The sequence below is a fragment of the Bos indicus genome, chromosome 19, assembly GCF_029378745.1.
Source record: "Bos indicus isolate NIAB-ARS_2022 breed Sahiwal x Tharparkar chromosome 19, NIAB-ARS_B.indTharparkar_mat_pri_1.0, whole genome shotgun sequence".
Taxonomy (NCBI): Eukaryota; Metazoa; Chordata; class Mammalia; order Artiodactyla; family Bovidae; genus Bos; species Bos indicus.
Genome location: NC_091778.1, coordinates 15,913,484 through 15,930,434, shown reverse-complemented (window position 1 = coordinate 15,930,434; position 16,951 = coordinate 15,913,484). Strand labels below are relative to the sequence as shown.

Sequence of the window (16,951 nt, the reverse complement as noted above, 5' to 3'; positions counted from 1 at the left end):
ATGGATCAGTCATGTTACTTGAACATTCTAAGCATCAGGTAATTGGCACTTGAAGATATGTGCTGTCCCAAGAATTAAAAGGACTGTTTGTCCTCTTACATCAGCCTTCAGTAGTGACTCTGTCTGAGATCCTTGTTTGGAATCCTGTGTTTATTATTAAATAAGACTACGTCATAGTTGATTAAAGCCTAATTTGTGGCCTTTTTCTTTCCTTGAGTCAGCTGTCATATGACGATATGACCGCCTTAATCACCATTAAAAAGTTATAGCTGCCTTAGTAGTTAGTTTTACTATTACACTAGAACTTGAGCCTGGGAACCGGAGAGGAGAAACAGTACCCACTGGCAGTGCCTCAGGCTTTGTTTCACTGAAGCATCCTCAGGCATGGAAGGGAGCCCTAAGCTGTTCAGGGTCTTGCCTTTGTCCCAGTCTCTCCTTGAGGTTAATATAAGACTTTATGAGTTTGAATGAGAGTGAGACCTGATGCTAGTCAGTGCCGCCTCTCTTCATTCCCTGTCACTTCCTCCTTCCGGCATGCTGCCCTCCCACTGTGGCTAGAGTGTTGCCCTGGGAGAAAGGCAGACAGAAAGAAAGAAAACAACTCACTGGCTTCGCATTTCAACTTGTTCTTTAAAAATTTTTTGGTAAAAAATTTTTTTGCAGGGAGTGGGTGTGCTCTGTTACAGGTCCATCCTCTGTGTTCCAGGCAGATTTTTTTCTTACAGGGCTTCTCTTAGCCCTTGGAGAGGTACTTGAGGAAGACAGTCTTCTGTAGTGTCCACTGCCGTGACAGTTTATTGATTCTCTTCACAAATACCACATGCCTTCTAGGTTTCTCAGCCTGACTGGTTATGTAGCTATTAAACAAAACCAGATTTTTGCTGAGTTTAAAAAAAAAAAAAATCGTATTTAAATTGAGCTGTTTTTTATGCCATGTTCTAGGTAGGTGATGGTGTTTGCTGTCTCTCCTAGGCTCACTGGTTAGTTACCACAAGCCTCATTTGATGAGTTTGGGAGGTTGGACAGTCTTACGTTTTTTAACCTCTTTTTCAGGAAACTTGCGCTGCAGAACCCACAGTGGCTAATAGCTAGGATTATAGTCACCCTTGTGTGGTCAGTCCCAAGTCATTTCATATATTACACTCCTGAGAACATTTGTCCCTCAGAAAAGGGTTCTGTGGTCATAAGATTGGGAAGTACAGTGTATGATGGGCCTGTCTTAGAAGTTGCCATTGCACATAAGCACACTAGAAGCTGAAGCCTCCCGCACTGAGGAAACCACTGTAACTCAGTATCAACTGAATGTTTCCCTATGGAATTTAAAATCACAAAATGCTTATTACTAACGTCTTACGGAGAACCAGTGTTCCTTGAACACATATGATCAGGAAAACTCTGGCCTAGAGACAGCAGAGAAAGGCCAGAGTCCTGGGAAAGCAGATTTGGTCTCAGAGGTCTGGTGTGAAGGAGACATGATTTTTCAAAAAAGAAAATGGAAATTTGGATGATTGGGGGTTTTAGTCTGGCCTGTCAGATTAATAAAGAAAATCCCCCTGCTTCCAGATGGGGGCTCCGAACCTTGGTGTACATTTGTGATCTTGCCAAAGAAAAGGTATCTGGCCTTTCTCCCAGTGGAGCTGTGTCTTCTGATGTAAACAGAAACAGTTTCCCAGAACAAATTCAGTTTTGAACAGTTCAGCCATGGCCTCATGCCACTTCCTCCCTGCCTTGGGTGCTCCAAATACCAGCGAATCAGTTCTCCAGTGGCACCCTGCCCTGTGGTAGTGCAGCACACGGAGCCCAGGGAAAATTCCCAGCCATGTCCTCTTCTCCGGGAGCTCGAGGCCATCCATCATTTCCCACTGAATCACTGCTGATCTCTTAAAGACCGTTTCTGCAGCTAATCCTTTCTAGCTTGTCCTCTGCCTCCACCCCGAGGTCTGGAGTACCTACCCCAAGCTTTTCTTTTCCTTCCAGTCTGAGGGCTCAATTAACAGGAACGTTTTCAGGTTTAGTGCCTTCTGATTCAACACCCTGGGTTGAGAGCTAAAAATACCTCCTTTCCAGCTGATCTGTCCTAATCACAATAGCACCAACCCTTTAAATAGCTTTTCTGTGCCAGAGTAGACATTTGACAGATGGTGCTAACACTCTGAGGCTACAGGAAGTCGCAGGCTTAAAGTACTGACCAGCCTAGCATTGAGCTTTTACTTCTGCTCTTCCATTTCTTCTAGAGAAGAAAGAAGAAAAGAAACCCTCTTACTAAGCCTTAATAATTTATCAATTCTTAATAGAAAAGTGTGTATGATAGTGTGCTTATGATGTGTCACTAGTGGTGTGAATACTGGAAAATACTGGTTCGGAAAAGGCACCCAATTGTATGGGTCTCCTTGCTTCCTGGCACTAGTCATATCTGGGACCACTGTCTTAAGTACATAAGAAATAGCTGCATCTCCAGCCATATCCAGAAAAGAATCTTTCGGGCAAGTGTCCTGCAAACCTATTTTTTAAATTAAGTGCTTGTTTTTCTTTGAAAAACTCAGAGACATGTTACATGTGTATTTTCTAGTTAGGCTCTCTAATAAGGGACAGATATTTCTTCAGGCACAGGGAATAGGTGAGGGTGAGTTCTGTTTCTTTGTTTGGTCATGGTTCTCCCCATTTCATAAATACAAGTGCATTGCCAGTCAGCACTTAAGTACAATTTGGTTGTTCAAATGATTTTTTAAAAAGGTGTTCTTTTTAGCAGTCACAGTGGTTTGCAACTTGCTGATGACTGTGTCCCAGCTGGGTCCCTTCCCGCTCTCCGAGTACCTTCTCACTCTTACGGCTGCTGGAAGAGGTGCGACCTTAGCTAAAGTAGGAAGACGAGGGAGGGAAGACCACATTCCCATCTTCTAAGATTTTAGGCCTCAGACCCAAAGCCAGATTTGAGGTAGGAGACAAATGAACCCAAAGAAATTACATCTTAATGCATGTGTAACTGTATTTGACTGTCTTTTAATAAAAACTCTTCTCCTGTAGGGCAGATGTCAGTGTCTTACCATTACATTCTCATTCTCCAAGTCTCACAGCTATAAGATTCCATCGTATTTCCCCAGGAATTTGGATATGTTTAAAAAACAAACATACACAAAGAACTGTGACGTTTTGTCAAGAAGTATATCCCAGTCTGGCTGGGAAGCTTCTTTACATTGGCTCCCATTGCCATTGTTTTGTTTTGTTTTTTTCTGATTTGGCTGTGCAGCATCTTCATTACTGTGTGTAGGCTTTCTCTGGTTGTGGCAAGCAGGAAATACTCTTCGTTGCATTGCATGGGCCGCTCCTTGCGGTGGCTTCTCTTGTGGAGCACAGACTCTGGCGTGCATGGGCTCCCTAGTTGTGGCTCACAGGTTCGAGAGCGTGGTCTCGGTAGTCGTGGCACACAGGCTCAATTACTTTGCAATATGTGGAATCATTCCAGACCAGGGATCAAACCCATGTTGCCTGCATTGGCAAGCAGATTCTTATCCACTCTGCCAGCAGGGAAGTCCCATTGCCATTCTTAATGAGTTCACTTAGCAGAGTCTGGTTATCCTACTACCTTCAAGCCCTCTAGCTCAAACCTACAATCTAAGGTTTATAAAAATTGCCTCACAGAGACTTCCCTGGCCATCCAGTGGTTAAGTCTCCACACTTCCAGTGCAGGGGTGTGGGTTCAATCCCTGGTCAGGGAATTAAGATCTCACAGGCTATGTGATGCAGCCAGAAAAATTGACTCACACATAGTTATGTTATAGAACCCTCTTCCCTCCATGCAGTATTCTGATAGAAATCACGCTAACAGCCATTCAGTAGGAGCAGAGCCTAACCGGAATGCTTCCAAACACATTAAAGTTCCATCCATTCAACTTGCTTATTCCATCTGGCTGTTGGCCATGTTTTTTAATTCTGGAGTGGGTGAGTGTGTATGTGTGTTTGGGTGCTTCCATTTCTTAGCCTATCATCTCTTTTTTAGCCCATCACCACTTACTTAGCCTGTCACCTCTTACTTAAAACCATGACATATCTGTAGGCATCTGGGCCTTGCTCTATATATTGTTTAGAACGTGTGCCTGTGCAGCACGGTAGAACTTCAACAAAAGATTCTGTCGTGTGTATTTTCTGTTTCCTTGGAAATGGGCAAGAGCCTTGAAACTTGGAAATGGCTTTTACAACTTAAAGCAATCCTCCTCGTGTTAAAGACGGTCCTGTCAAAAGATGTAAGCCAAACTCCAGCTGGTGATGTTGCCTAGCAACTCAGTCTGAGCTGCAAGAGCCCTTCATTGTGGGAACCAAGGTGACAGCCAGAACTGCCTGACCCCCCAGAAGGTGATGAGAAAGTATATTGAGGCTCCCTCCTGTCTGTCTTGTGCGTAACGACCTTGAGATAAACATTTTGGCTTCTCAAAGAGAACCCATTCTTGAGTTACAACTACTCTGCTTGGTGTTAGTGGAAACTGGAAATAAAAGGAGGGAAATTAAGCCATAACTAAGAGTGATGCAGTTGTTTAATGAATGGGCTTTAGTACCTCCTGCCCTGAGCGCTTGTTGGGTTGAATGTGGAAGAAAGACATCAGGGCAAGAATTAGCTCCAAAATTAGACCACATCTAAATAGATGTTTATTACACTCACAAACATAGAAAGCAAAATTATGGTTACCAAACGGGAAAAAGGGAAGGAGGAGAGATAAATTAGGAATATGGGATTAACAGATACATCAGTTCAGTTCAGTCACTAAGTCGTGTCCGACTCTTTGTGACCCCATGAACTGCAGCACTCCAGGCTTCCCTGTCCATCACCAACTCCCAGAGCTTGCTCATACTCATGTCCATCGAGTCAGTGATGCCATCCAACTGTCTCATCCTCTGTCGTCCCCTTTTCCTCCCGCCTTCAATCTTTCCCAGCATCAGAGTCTTTACAAATGAGTCAACTCTTCGAATCAGGTGGCCACAGTATTGGAGTTTCAGCTTCAGCTCTTCCAGTGAATATTCAGGACTGATCTCCTTTAGGATGGACTGGTAGGATCTCCTTGCAGTCCAAGAGACTCTCAAAAGAGTCTTCTTCAACACCACAGTTCAAAAGCATCAATTCTTTGGCGCTCAGCTTTCTTTATAGTCCAACTCTCACATCCATACATGTGATATATACTACTATATATAAAACAGATAAAAAGGATTTAATGTATAGCACAGGGAACTATATTCAATATCTTATAATAAACTATAATGGAAAAGAATATAAAAAAGTATATATATACACACACACACATATATATAAGTATCTGAATCATTTTGCTGAACACCTGAAACACAGTTTTGTAAATCAACTGTACTTCAAATAACTAAACAAATAGATGTGAGGTTTTTCTGGCAGATTTTTTTGGGGGGGCAGCCTAACAGCTTATGGGATTTCAGTGTCCTGACCAGGGATTGAACCTGGGCCACAGCAGTGAAAGCTTCAAATCCTAACCACTAGATCACCAAAGAACTCCCCAGAGAAAGTTGGCTTTGTTTGTTTTAATTGAAGTGTAGTTGATTTAAATATTGTATTAGTTTCTGCTGCACAACAAAGTGATTCAGTAGTGTGTGTATATACACACACACGTTTTGTTTCAGTTGCGTGTATATACACACACACACATACATGTTTGTGCATTTTCTCCGCCATGGTTTGTCACAGGATCTTGAGTGTAGCTCGCTCTACTCTACAGCAGGTCCTTGTTGTCTGCCCATTCTGTATACAGTAGTTTGCATCCGCTAACCCAAACCTCCCCTTCCATTCCACCCCTACCTACCTCGCCCGTGGCAACCACAGGTCTGTTCTCTGTGTCTGTGAATCTGTTTCTGTTTCATAGATACGTTCATTTGTGTCTTCCACACATAACGTCACATACGATATAATACGGTATTTATTTTTCTGACTTACTTCACTTAGTATGATAATCTCTAGTTCCATCTGTGTTGTAGCAAATAGCGTTGTTTTGTTCTCTTTTATGGCTGAGCAGTCATTCCATTGTATATATGTACCACATCTTCTTTGTCCATTCATCTATAGATGGACATTTAGGTTGTTTGCCGATCTTGGCTATTGTGGATAGTGCTGCTGTGGACATAGGAATACATGTATCTTTTTTAATTATAATTTTGTTTGGATATTTGTCCAGAAGTGGGATTGCTAGATCATATGGTAATTCTATTTTTAGTTTTTTGAAGAACCTCCATATTGTTTTCCATAGTGGCTACACCAATTTACATTCCCACCAACAGCATAGGAGAGTTTTCTTTTCTCTACATCTTCTCCAGCATTTGTTATTTGTAGACTTTTAAATAATGGCCATTCTGACTAGTGTGAGGTGGTGCCTCATTCTAGTTTTAATTTGCATTTATCTATTATCACTATCTGTTCGTGATGTTGAGCATCTTTTCATGTGTCTGTTGGCCATTTGTATTTCTTTGGGGAAATGTCTTAAATAATGTTTTTTAACGCCTATGGCATTAGGCACATATTGGCATCTCCAACACCTGAGTCAGAGGCTTATTCACAGATATTGATGGCAGGTACTCATTGTGTCCCAGATACTGTGAGAAGCACAGTGATGAAAAACTCTAGGATCCCTGTGCTCAGAGGGTTTACCGTCTAGGAGAATAGAAAGACCATCCATCACAGCAGCCTTCTCCCATAGAGTATGACTGGTTTTTATATGGGGAGAATTTAGTTCCTGAGTAATTTAATTCTTATTAGAAACAAATGTAATAAACTATCAACAAAGAAATGATGTTTATCATCTCTGTTCTTAAAGTTTCTCTTTCTCTGGTGCTGCAGCATCTCATGTTAGCAGTCAGAGAACAAGGAGAGAGAAATGACCTTTAATTGTAGAATGTCATGTCTCTGTGCTGTACGTAGGCACAAGGAAGACCCCAAACATCAACCTGTTCTTCTCCTGTGTTGATGGCTACAAAGGCCTCAGTGGCAGTCGAGGTTACAGGCCTTGGAATAATCATCTTTGCACAACTTCAGTCTTTCTCAAAAACTTTTGTTAAGGCACTTTGTTTCGTTATTAATTTGGGGTATAGTCCCCAGAGGCTTAAGAAATCATTTTCGTGCTTTAAAACAAACAAACAAACACCTAAACGTCAAGGTTAACAAATTTGATTTGCAGGATTTCTGCAACTGGCACTTTTCTGATCCTGGCACGGGAGGCCAGAGTGGCTCGTGGTGGAGTAGTAGTGACTTGGGAAGTATTGTAGATTCAGTCGTCAGTCTTTGTATCCCTATGGATCTGGGACCAACGTTCCAGAAGTGAATCCCAACATGGCAGTCAGACATTCACCCATTTCTGTCTCTGTCCACTTCAGTGCATTTTTACCTGTCTAGCTCCTAGTAATAGTTTAAGGGTACCAATGGCTTAGACCCACCATAATCTCCACAGGTAGTTCTCAAACACTGCTGCTTAGTCGCACCTTCTTCCGTTTTCTGGCCTGGAATGTGGTGCATAGGCACTTGGAGAGCTTCCTCACAGTTTGCTCTTGTGGGAGAAGGGCTCTCTGAAATGTGCTCACATGCATGTGACGGTGCTTATCAGGGCTAATTGAGCACACATGGCTCATGGCGTCCTTGTTGGGTTTTGTAACTGAAGGTGTTGCGTTTTGAATCTGTGTTTCTAGACACTGTTTCCAGCAAGTTGCAAAACAACAATGTTTATACTATTGCCAAGAGGAATGTAGAAGGGCAGGACATGCTGTACCAATCCCTGAAGCTCACTAACGGCATTTGGATTTTGGCCGAGCTACGTATCCAACCAGGAAACCCCAATTACACGGTAAGGCCTTTTTCAGAATGGGTGAGATGGGTTCACGGAGGGAGGTAAGAGCCCTTTCGTTTTTTTTCTTAGCATTTTTTAATTTGCCAGGAAAGACCTGGTGGAGTTGCTGCACTCCCCAGATATCTAAAACAAGCAGTCAAAAAAGTCCCCAGTTGCATTCGTAGAAGACCTTGTTCTGCCTCCATTCACCAGGAAGGGGCCTCTGGCTGCTGGAGTGCCTCAGACTCCTCCAGGTATATACAGAGCTGCTCACAGAACCTGCAGCTCCATCAGTGTCGGTTAATGCTCATCTAGCGTATCTGTGCATGTGATACTGTAACAGGCCGCTAAGAGGATTGTTTTCGTAGCTCATTTCAAGCTCATTCCTGCTTTTGGATGTAAGGATGTCAAAATGCCTGTACATATGATCCTCTTTAGTGATATTGTATGTCCTAAATGCTTGTTGAAAAACTAAGGCAAAATGGGACACACCTTTTATAGCCTGAAAGGGAACTTTAGAAAACTTCTTCAGTGCCACGCTGGACTAAAATTGAAATCCTGGCCTTATTTTTAGGGGAGGAGCCAGTTGCTTTGTTAATCAGCATAGCCGTAATACCCTAGGCACTGGCCATTTGTTTACTGTTGTAAAATACCGTCTCCCAGTAAGATGCTGCTTGTCATCTGCATTTTGTAAAGTATAAGAAAACCCTTGGGATAGGGGAAATACCATATTCTTCTATTATGTTCAAGGCTTTTGTACACTGTTTTGAATGAGGGGAAAGGAAAGTGATAAGAAAAATAAGGTTCAATAATTGAATAACTGATAAAGCTTTATAATCAGTGAACTTTTTGGCCATTTAGCCGAGAAAAGTCTGTGACTCCATTCCTTAGTTTTAAGGCAAATGTGTGTTCATTAGCATACATCAAGGAAGTAGTACCACCCTGAACTGAAAATTCTTAGTTTCCCCTTGAAGTAAGCTGGGCAAGTGTGTGTGTGTGTGAGTGATACTACGTCCCATCTAACTAGATTTTTTTGCCCAAGCATTTGTGAGCTGAGAAACTTGAGGCTTCTCCCATAAACGGTACACTCCTCCCACCCACCTCCGCCGCCGCCAGTCGTTTGTCTTTTTTTGTAAGAAACTATCCTGTCATTTTCCTTGAGTTCCCCAAGAAAGGGAAAGCCTTGTCTGCTCTTCTGGAGGGACAGGTTTCTACTGTAAAATCAGGTCTTGTAAAATAACTCCATTTACTTCCCTAGAACTTTTCTCAAAGTATGTGTATTTGTGTGTGTGTGTTTTTTATCATTCATTATGTAATTGTCTGCAGTATTCCATCTCAGCTAGATTAGAGTAGCATGATTACCCCTAGATTGCAGATAAGGAAACCAAGGTCCAGAATGATTAATATCTTATTCAGGATCACAGAAGTTGTTGGTAGGTAAGTTGTGCTAAGAATTCAGATATCTGAACACTTCCTGTCTTCTTTGTGTTCATTAAGGATAGTGGGAATTTTGACAAAGACCTCTTAGTAGTTGCATAGTTGATTTAAAATGTTTAAAACCTTTTTATTTGGAACTAATTTAAGACTCACATAAAGTTTTAAAAATGGTACATAGAGTTCCCATATATCTTCCACTGAATTTTCCTCATTGAGAACATCTTACACCCATAATACAATTCACCAGTTTTTACATCATTATTTTTAGTTTATTTGGTTAAGGAGTGTACAGTACTATGAAATCTTATCACATTTGTGATAATCACCACCACGATCAGGAACAGAACTGTTCTGTCGCCATGAAAAAACTCCTCCTTGCTATCTCTTTATAGTTACAGACTCACCCCATGCCTAACCCGTGGGGATCACTGATAGGTTTGTTTGCCATTACTATAATTCTGTCATTTTGAGAGGGTTCTATAAAGTCAGGTCCTATCCTTTTCAGACTTTTTTCCCCCACTTAGCCTAATATCCTTGACATCTGTCTTAAGTCATTGCATATATTAATCATTTGGTGTTTGTTGGGTTTTTTTTTTTTTGATGACCAAGTAGTAGTACTGCTGCTGCTGCTAAGTCGCTTCAGTCATGTCCGACTCTGTGCGACCCCAGAGACGGCAGCCCACCAGGCTCCCCCGTCCCTGGGATTCCCCAGGCAAGAACACTGAAGTGGGTTGCCATTTCCTTCTCCAATGCATGAAAGTGAAAAGTGAAAGTGAAGTCGCTCAGTCGTGTCCGACCCTCAGCGACCCCATGGACTGCAGCCTACCAGGCTCCTCCATCCATGGGATTTTTCACGCAAGAATACTGGAGTGGGGTGCCACTGCCTTCTCCAGAGTAATAGTACACTACATGATAAATCACTTCCTTTGTCCCCTTACTATATGTCATGAAGAAGGTTTGTTTATCCCCGGGGGAAGAGCCCTCATAATCTCTAAGTAGCTCTTTCTCACCTAGAAAGATAACTTGTCCCAGGTGAAGAAGTATGTGTTCCAGGCCATAAACCTGAAGTAGATGTTTAAGTCCTTGGCTTATTACCTAGGCAAGGGAGGCGAGTCTAGGTAGGTGGCATTCCTCGGTGGTTGGTGTTAAAAGATGTGACACATAAGTAGGTTAGTGCTTCGAAAAGTTAAAATCCTGGAAAGACCTCTTTTCCCATATAAAATGAGACCACAGTCCTAAATCAGATTTTTTAGCTTCTTTTTTTATGTACATTTCCTTCTTGCTTTCTTTAGGAATTAGCCAAAAAAAAATTTTTTAATGTGTTCCAGCTTGTCTTAACTGTACTTGTTGGAAAGCAAGGAATGGATTTAACCCTAAACTTAACCTGTTGTTAAAGGCTGGGGTGTCTGGAGGAGGGAGGTAATAGAACAGTCCAGAGAAAGAGATTCTTCCTTCTCTTCCTACCCTCCCTCCCCTCCCCTCCCTCTCTTCCCCCCTCCAAAGAGCAGCTCAGATTGTCTGCGTCTAGACTCCTGCCAGTGCCCACCTTGGGCTTTTATTGAGGAAGACAACATTCTCTTATCACTAGTGAACCAAAAGTGGATCTCCAACTGGTTGGAAGTTCCAGTACTGCTACAGAGATGTGACAAAATACAGAACTGTATTTGGGGGAGGAGGAACTACTCCCCTCTTTAGTCTGGGAGTTAACTCCCTTAGCTGTTCTTACTGGTTTTAGCTTCCTCTCCTCCTCCTCTTCTGAACCCGCATACTTTCCCATGAGAGCTGTCTACAACACTGACAGTGGAGAGGCTGGAGGAGGGGCAGAAAGGCAGGGAGGGCCTAGAGCGGCAGCTGGGACCAAAGTGGGGGGCGTTTTCTATTTATATTTGTATTCTAAAATTAGTTATACACTTTGTTTTACATGTATCAGCACTGTCTTCCTAATGGATGTCGAGCAGCAGTTCTGGAAATGCCTTAGAGAATGTATATTAAAGCTGTAAATTTTAAATAGAGCCTCTTGTGATGTTCTTTTTGTTTGGCTTGGTTTTGCATTTTTAAAATCTCACTCAGTTCTGAGGATGTGAGTTTTCTCAAGAAGTTTAGGGTTGACCAATCATCTTCCTGACATTTTTACCAAAAATATTCTCACCTCTTTGAACTTGGTTAAATTGTTTAGTCTCTAATAAGACAATAAAGAGGTAAGATAATGTAAAATCTTATGGTATATCGTTAAAGACAACTTTTGTTCATCTACTTTAATAAACAAGCGATGATGTCAGTAATACAGAAAACAGAGATTAAGTGTTCTGGTTCTTAATGCAATTTATATGCTTGTTTTGTTAACGTTATTGTGAATCTGGTGAATTTGCCTAATCTGGTACAATTCAGGAGTCCGAACCTAGGTTTAAATTTTGCGCTTGTTGACCCACAAAGTGAAAATCTCAGTGTTCAGCATTGAAATCTTTTTACTATTTTAATTTGGTAATTGTTAGACTAGACAAAGAGGTGGTAATAGACAAGTAGAGTGATATGAGAAGTATCTGACCAGCCTGAATAAGAGGCAGAAGCTGAAAGATAACACTGTTGACATAAATGGTACAGTTACACTCGGTAAATGTCTCTTTAGTGTTAGTGTTAATCGCTCAGTCGTGTCCGACTCTTTGCGACCCCATGGACTGCAGCCCACCAGACTCCTCTGTCCATGGCATTTTCCAGGCAAAGGATACTGGAGTGGGTTGTCCATTTCCTTCTCCAGGGGAGCTTCCCGACCCAGGGATTGAACCCAGGTCTCCTACACTGCAGGCAGATTCTTTACCATCTGAGCTACAAGGGAAACCTGTGTTGGTTCTTACCTTCATTCGCTAGCAGTGTATGTTCTCTTCTATAATACAGGGAAGACTAGTTCCTTGGAGCTGTCTAGCTCCTGCTTTTATTTTACTTAGTTATCCGTCCTCCTGAATTGGGACTGAGATAACCATCCTTGTGAAGACAGAAACTGGAACAGAGAGATGAAATGACCGGCACGTTAAGGGTTTTAGCCCTTCGCTTTTCACTTGCTTATGGTCCCTGTGACTCCTGGCAAAGCAGGAAAGCATCTGTCCCCTACAGTGTTTCCTGGGAATTATTTCCCAACTTTGCAGACCCACGTAGAATGTGGGTGGAAACACAGCACAGCTTGACGTTGATTAAATTGAAATTCTAAAACCCACAGAACCTCCTATCAGCAGGGTCTCTTTGTTTGGCTGCTCAACGATAGAAGCCCTTCTCCCCTTGTATCAGAAAGAGCTTTCCTTGAACTGAGTACGTGGATACCTTTTGAGCGAATGCCAGCCTCCGTGCTAATAATCTTCCTTCTCCTTTTCCTCCGCACAGCTGTCACTGAAGTGTAGAGCTCCCGAGGTCTCCCAGTACATCTATCAGGTCTACGACAGCATTTTGAAAAACTAATAGACTGGTCCGGTGCCCTCCAGCCACCCTGTGATCGGTGCAGGCCAAGAACTCTTTAACTGGAAGAAATTGTTATCGCCATGTAGAATCTGAACCTGAACACACCGAGGCTACCCGCCAAGGTAGTGACTAGTCTAACCTGTGCTAATGTTAGGGCACCGCCTGTTGGATAGTTTAGCTTCCTGTGACCGTCTGTAACCACTGCTTCAGTCACTTCCCACCTCGTGCCACCCGCTGCTCTCTGTCCTCACTTGTGGGCTTCTCCATGCTGTCCTTAGAGTGGCTGCAGTTTTGAGTGTAGTTTGATATTTTGTAATCGAGACCTCGTTTCAAAAGCAGAAAAAGACAACAAAAAATATTAAAGCAAGGAAAAGTGTCACTGAAACGTAAACTGCACTTTATTGTTTTATATTTTTGCACATACGAGAAATTGAGGGATAGTGTGTAACTGAGAGAAGTGTTAAGACAACCGCACAGTCCTGGAGGGAAGAGACACAGTTTCTTGCCACCTCGTGGCAGCCTTGTTCCTGATCACTTTCTTTTCTCTCCAAACTCCTTTTCCTGTGATTCCTCCTGCCCTGTATTTTCATCTCCTTTGATGCGCTGCAGCTAGGAATGGTGGTCTTCCTTGAATGGTGCTAGAGGGTGTAGGAAATGGGGCCTTGAGGCACCCAGGCTGAGAAGAAGAATTTACACAGTCCTTTCCCGAGGTCAAATCCGAGAATGACACTGACAAAAGAATTTCAGGAATCAAAATGCACCCCCCACCCCCACCCCCATCTCCTGCTCTGGATTTAATTTAATCTCAGATCCAGTTGACATCTAAAATCTTGGTTTTAGAGTTGAAACAGACTTACTTGAAATAATAACTCATCCAACCTGGTTTTTCTAAAAAGGAAAAAGATAAAAGACAAACAGGACATTACCGCCTGAGGACTGTTGACTGTTCGGTAGCAGAGGTGGGGGGCTGTGTCTCCGAATCCCCATCAGAGTTCTCACTGCGGGACCCTCTCGTCGACTTTCTTTCCTCGATGCCTTTCTCTTACCTTTCCGGTGCCTGCTTCCTTATGGCTCTCCTCACACTCCACGCAGATTCTGGCGCTCCATTCATTGGCATCCGGTGGCAGCAGAGTCTCTGTCCAGGGACTTGAAGGTAAACCCTGAAGCCAGAATGGAGGCCCCTCAGTGCTGGAGGCCAGCAGGGTGGGTGTGGGGAGAAAGTGAGCTTCTGGTGCCACACAGTCATCCCTCGGCTCTCTCACCTGCTCGGCACTTGTGTTGCTTAGGCTCCCAGGCGGTTGAGATCACCTCAGAGGGCCAAGTCGTCCTTTTCTTCTCTCAAAAGATCAGGAAACGTGAGAACCCCTGCCCCCCTGGACACATTGGGTGTGGCTGTCAAAGAGTGCTCTGTGCCTGGAACACCAGTCTGTCCAGCAGGGTTGTCTGTTTCACCTGTGGGCACTGCTGCTGCCCAGCACTGGGGATTCCGGGTCCATGACTGAGACTGCTTCTCAGATGCCCCCGCTCTCATCAGAAGCGCCTGGGTCCAAGACCTCACATGGGACTTGGACCTGAAAGTGAATCCAGGAGGAGGAACCCTAGAAAACAGCAGAAACTACCCTGCAACCATGTTGCAAGTGAAATGACCTTGACTCATACCACTTGGAAAGCTACGGGAAGCAGATCCCCCAAAGCAGTTTCTTAAGCCTTGACTCTCTCCACGAGAAGAATTCCTGGGGTGAGGGACAGGAACCCCTCAGGCACGTGAAGAACAGGAAGTGGCACAGGATGGTGGGTGGGGGTGGGTGCCAGGTTGGGTAGAAAAGCAGGTGGGTGAAGCTCTGTGGCTGGGAGATTGCTCGTGGAGTCAGTGCGACGCAAGCAGTGAAGAAGGGCCCCGCTCCAAGCGCAGTGTTCTCGCCTCAAAGCAGACTGCAGGTCCAGGCGGCAGGGCTTGTGGCAGGGTAAGCAGACGAGACGGGGTGGTACCGAGACGTGCCCCTCCGCCCCTGAAACCCAGCTCCTCAGCCTCCCCGGCAGTCATGGGCAACAGCTGGACTTCACAGCTGATCCGGCTGGTCTGCCAGCCCTCCGCTCCTTGGAGAGGCTCCCTCCCGGTTTGCCCCTGAGCAGCTGGGGAGGGATTCTGCTTCATGAGAAGGACCCCCCTCCTGAAGAGGCAGAGCCTGTCACCTCCACCGCAGTATCCCTCGGGGCCCATTTCGAGCTTGGCCGAACGGGGGACTAGGAGGTTGCCCTGCAGTCCCCTCTCCGCCGCTGCAGCCTGTCTCTGTAACGTCCCAGCCTTTCACAAAGGGCACGGCAAGCGCACACACACCCAGGACTCTTGCTGGTCAGAGATTCCCTGAGTGTCTGCCCTCGCCCGAGCCTGTTTCCTGTGTCTGCATTGCAAACCTTGGGACTGGAGAGAAGGGGGAGGGGGGTAAGTGTTGCCCTAAGAAAACTTATCATTCTTTTGTTGTTGGGATCTGTTCTGGGGGAGGGTGGGGGGCGGGGGAAGCTTGACTTTGTCTTCATCAATAAACTCTCATTTACACAAAATGAAGTTTGTGCTGTGTACTTTGTTCCCAGAACTGACACTCGAGGACAGAACACAGCGGGCCAGGGGAAGGATGGGGTATTAATAACCACGCTATTAGAACTTGGCTTTTGGCTGTCCGGCCCTCCCGGGGATTTAGCCAGATGAAATGTGGAGATGGGCCTGAGGAAGCATCACACGCCTCAGAGGCTCCTGTCTCCCCGCACCCGCTGCTGTCCCCACCACCATCACCACTCAGGCATTCGCTGCAGGCAGTGCTCAGAGGAGCCAGTTCATCTTCCCTGGCAGGTCCCCTCCAGGACCCGAGCGGATGGGCCAGGGGCAGCCAGCCACCCAGGCACAGGGGCAGAAGGAGCTCAGCAGAGCTTCTTGTCGGTGTCCTCTTCCCCAGGACGTTTCACTGATCCGTTTATAAAAAGCGTCTCGGATCTGCACTGGAGTCCTGCATGTTCGCAAGTGGATAGAATTAATGCTGCTTTCAATCAAGCTTCCCAAGGAGTTCAGATCGAATCACCTGCATTTGTGTGGCTGGGGACACGCGAGCCAGGTGTGGCCAGGCCGGAGGCCCTGGCCCTGGTTCTGATGAGTGGACAGCCTCTGAAGTCCCCCACAGCCTGGCGTGGGGGAGCGAGGCTGAGGGGTCCCATGCCCAGATGCCCTGAGCCTCAGTCAGTGTAGGGAAGGTGCACAGGGCTGCGCACAGAAACTGCTTCTACTACGTGGATGTTCAGACACCATGAAAACTATCTTTTGGCAGCTAGGAACTCTTGGGCTGTCACCACATGCTGGCTAGTTGGCCTGAGTTCTAACTGGAATAACTCTGGCAGGGAAGTGGGGTCAGGATGGTCTTTGTGGAGGTTCAGAGTCAGAGATGAGGGATAGGCCTTACTGAGATCTGATTGGATTCACCAGCTAAGAATGTCAGTTTTGGCCAAGAAAATCCTTAGGGCAGAAGCTCTTAACTCTTGGGTGCACATGGATCACACCCCAGGGCTTTCATGAAAGGCTGACAATTCTTACCAGTTGGGTAGGGCCTGGGACAACCTGCATTTCAAAACATTCCCCAAGTGTTTCTAAAAGTGCAGAGTTGAGACTCCCTGCCAGAGAAAGACACCTGTTTGCCTACTGCCTCGTCTGGAGTAACGGGATTCTTGTGGCAGCTGAAAAATAGCAAAGCACTCTGATGCACAAGATGCCTGCCTGTCCCGTGAGTTGGGAGTGTTATCCCCATTTTTCAGGTGAGAGGAGGTGAAGCCACATCTTTTGACTCCCTCTGTCTTTATTGCTTCACTGCAGCTTCCCTTCATCCCACTCCTCTGAGCCACCAGGCCAAGGGCCAGCCTTGCTAAGCCCCTGCATCCCAGTGCGGTTCAGTCTCCAGAAGCAGGGCACACTGGCGAGAGACCTCCACCTGAGGGCGCCTGAGATCCTCCTCCCCCTACCGATCGCCAAGTTAGGAAACCCGGAGCTCTCAGGTGCATCGCTTCTGAGGCCACAGAAGAGCTGAGGACTCCGGGTTGGAGCCTTCCTACTCCCACCCCAGGCATTGATGCTTTTTCTGGTTTTGCTTGGACCCAGATTTCTTTTCCCTGCCACCCCCAGCTCCAGGAGGCAAGAGAGCCTGTTTATTTTAATACCTGGTGTGGCACTTGGGAAAGATCACACCTCCCCCGTTGTTACCCAT

At 45.1% G+C, this 16,951-nt stretch overlaps 1 protein-coding gene across 3 annotated transcripts in view; it reads left to right on the top strand.

The window, feature by feature from the left end:
* The window catches only part of AP2B1 (adaptor related protein complex 2 subunit beta 1), a 108,343-nt gene extending 95,245 nt beyond the window's left edge, over positions 1 to 13,098 (top strand). For all 3 annotated transcript variants that reach the window (XM_019981350.2, XM_019981349.2, XM_070772648.1), the window contains 2 exons: positions 7,687 to 7,841; positions 12,633 to 13,098. In XM_019981350.2, coding sequence (XP_019836909.2) covers positions 7,687 to 7,841; positions 12,633 to 12,707 — 230 coding nt within the window. In that variant the 3' untranslated portion in view covers positions 12,708 to 13,098. The remainder of the gene's footprint in view (positions 1 to 7,686; positions 7,842 to 12,632) is intronic.
* Positions 13,099 to 16,951: the final 3,853 nt, after the last annotated feature.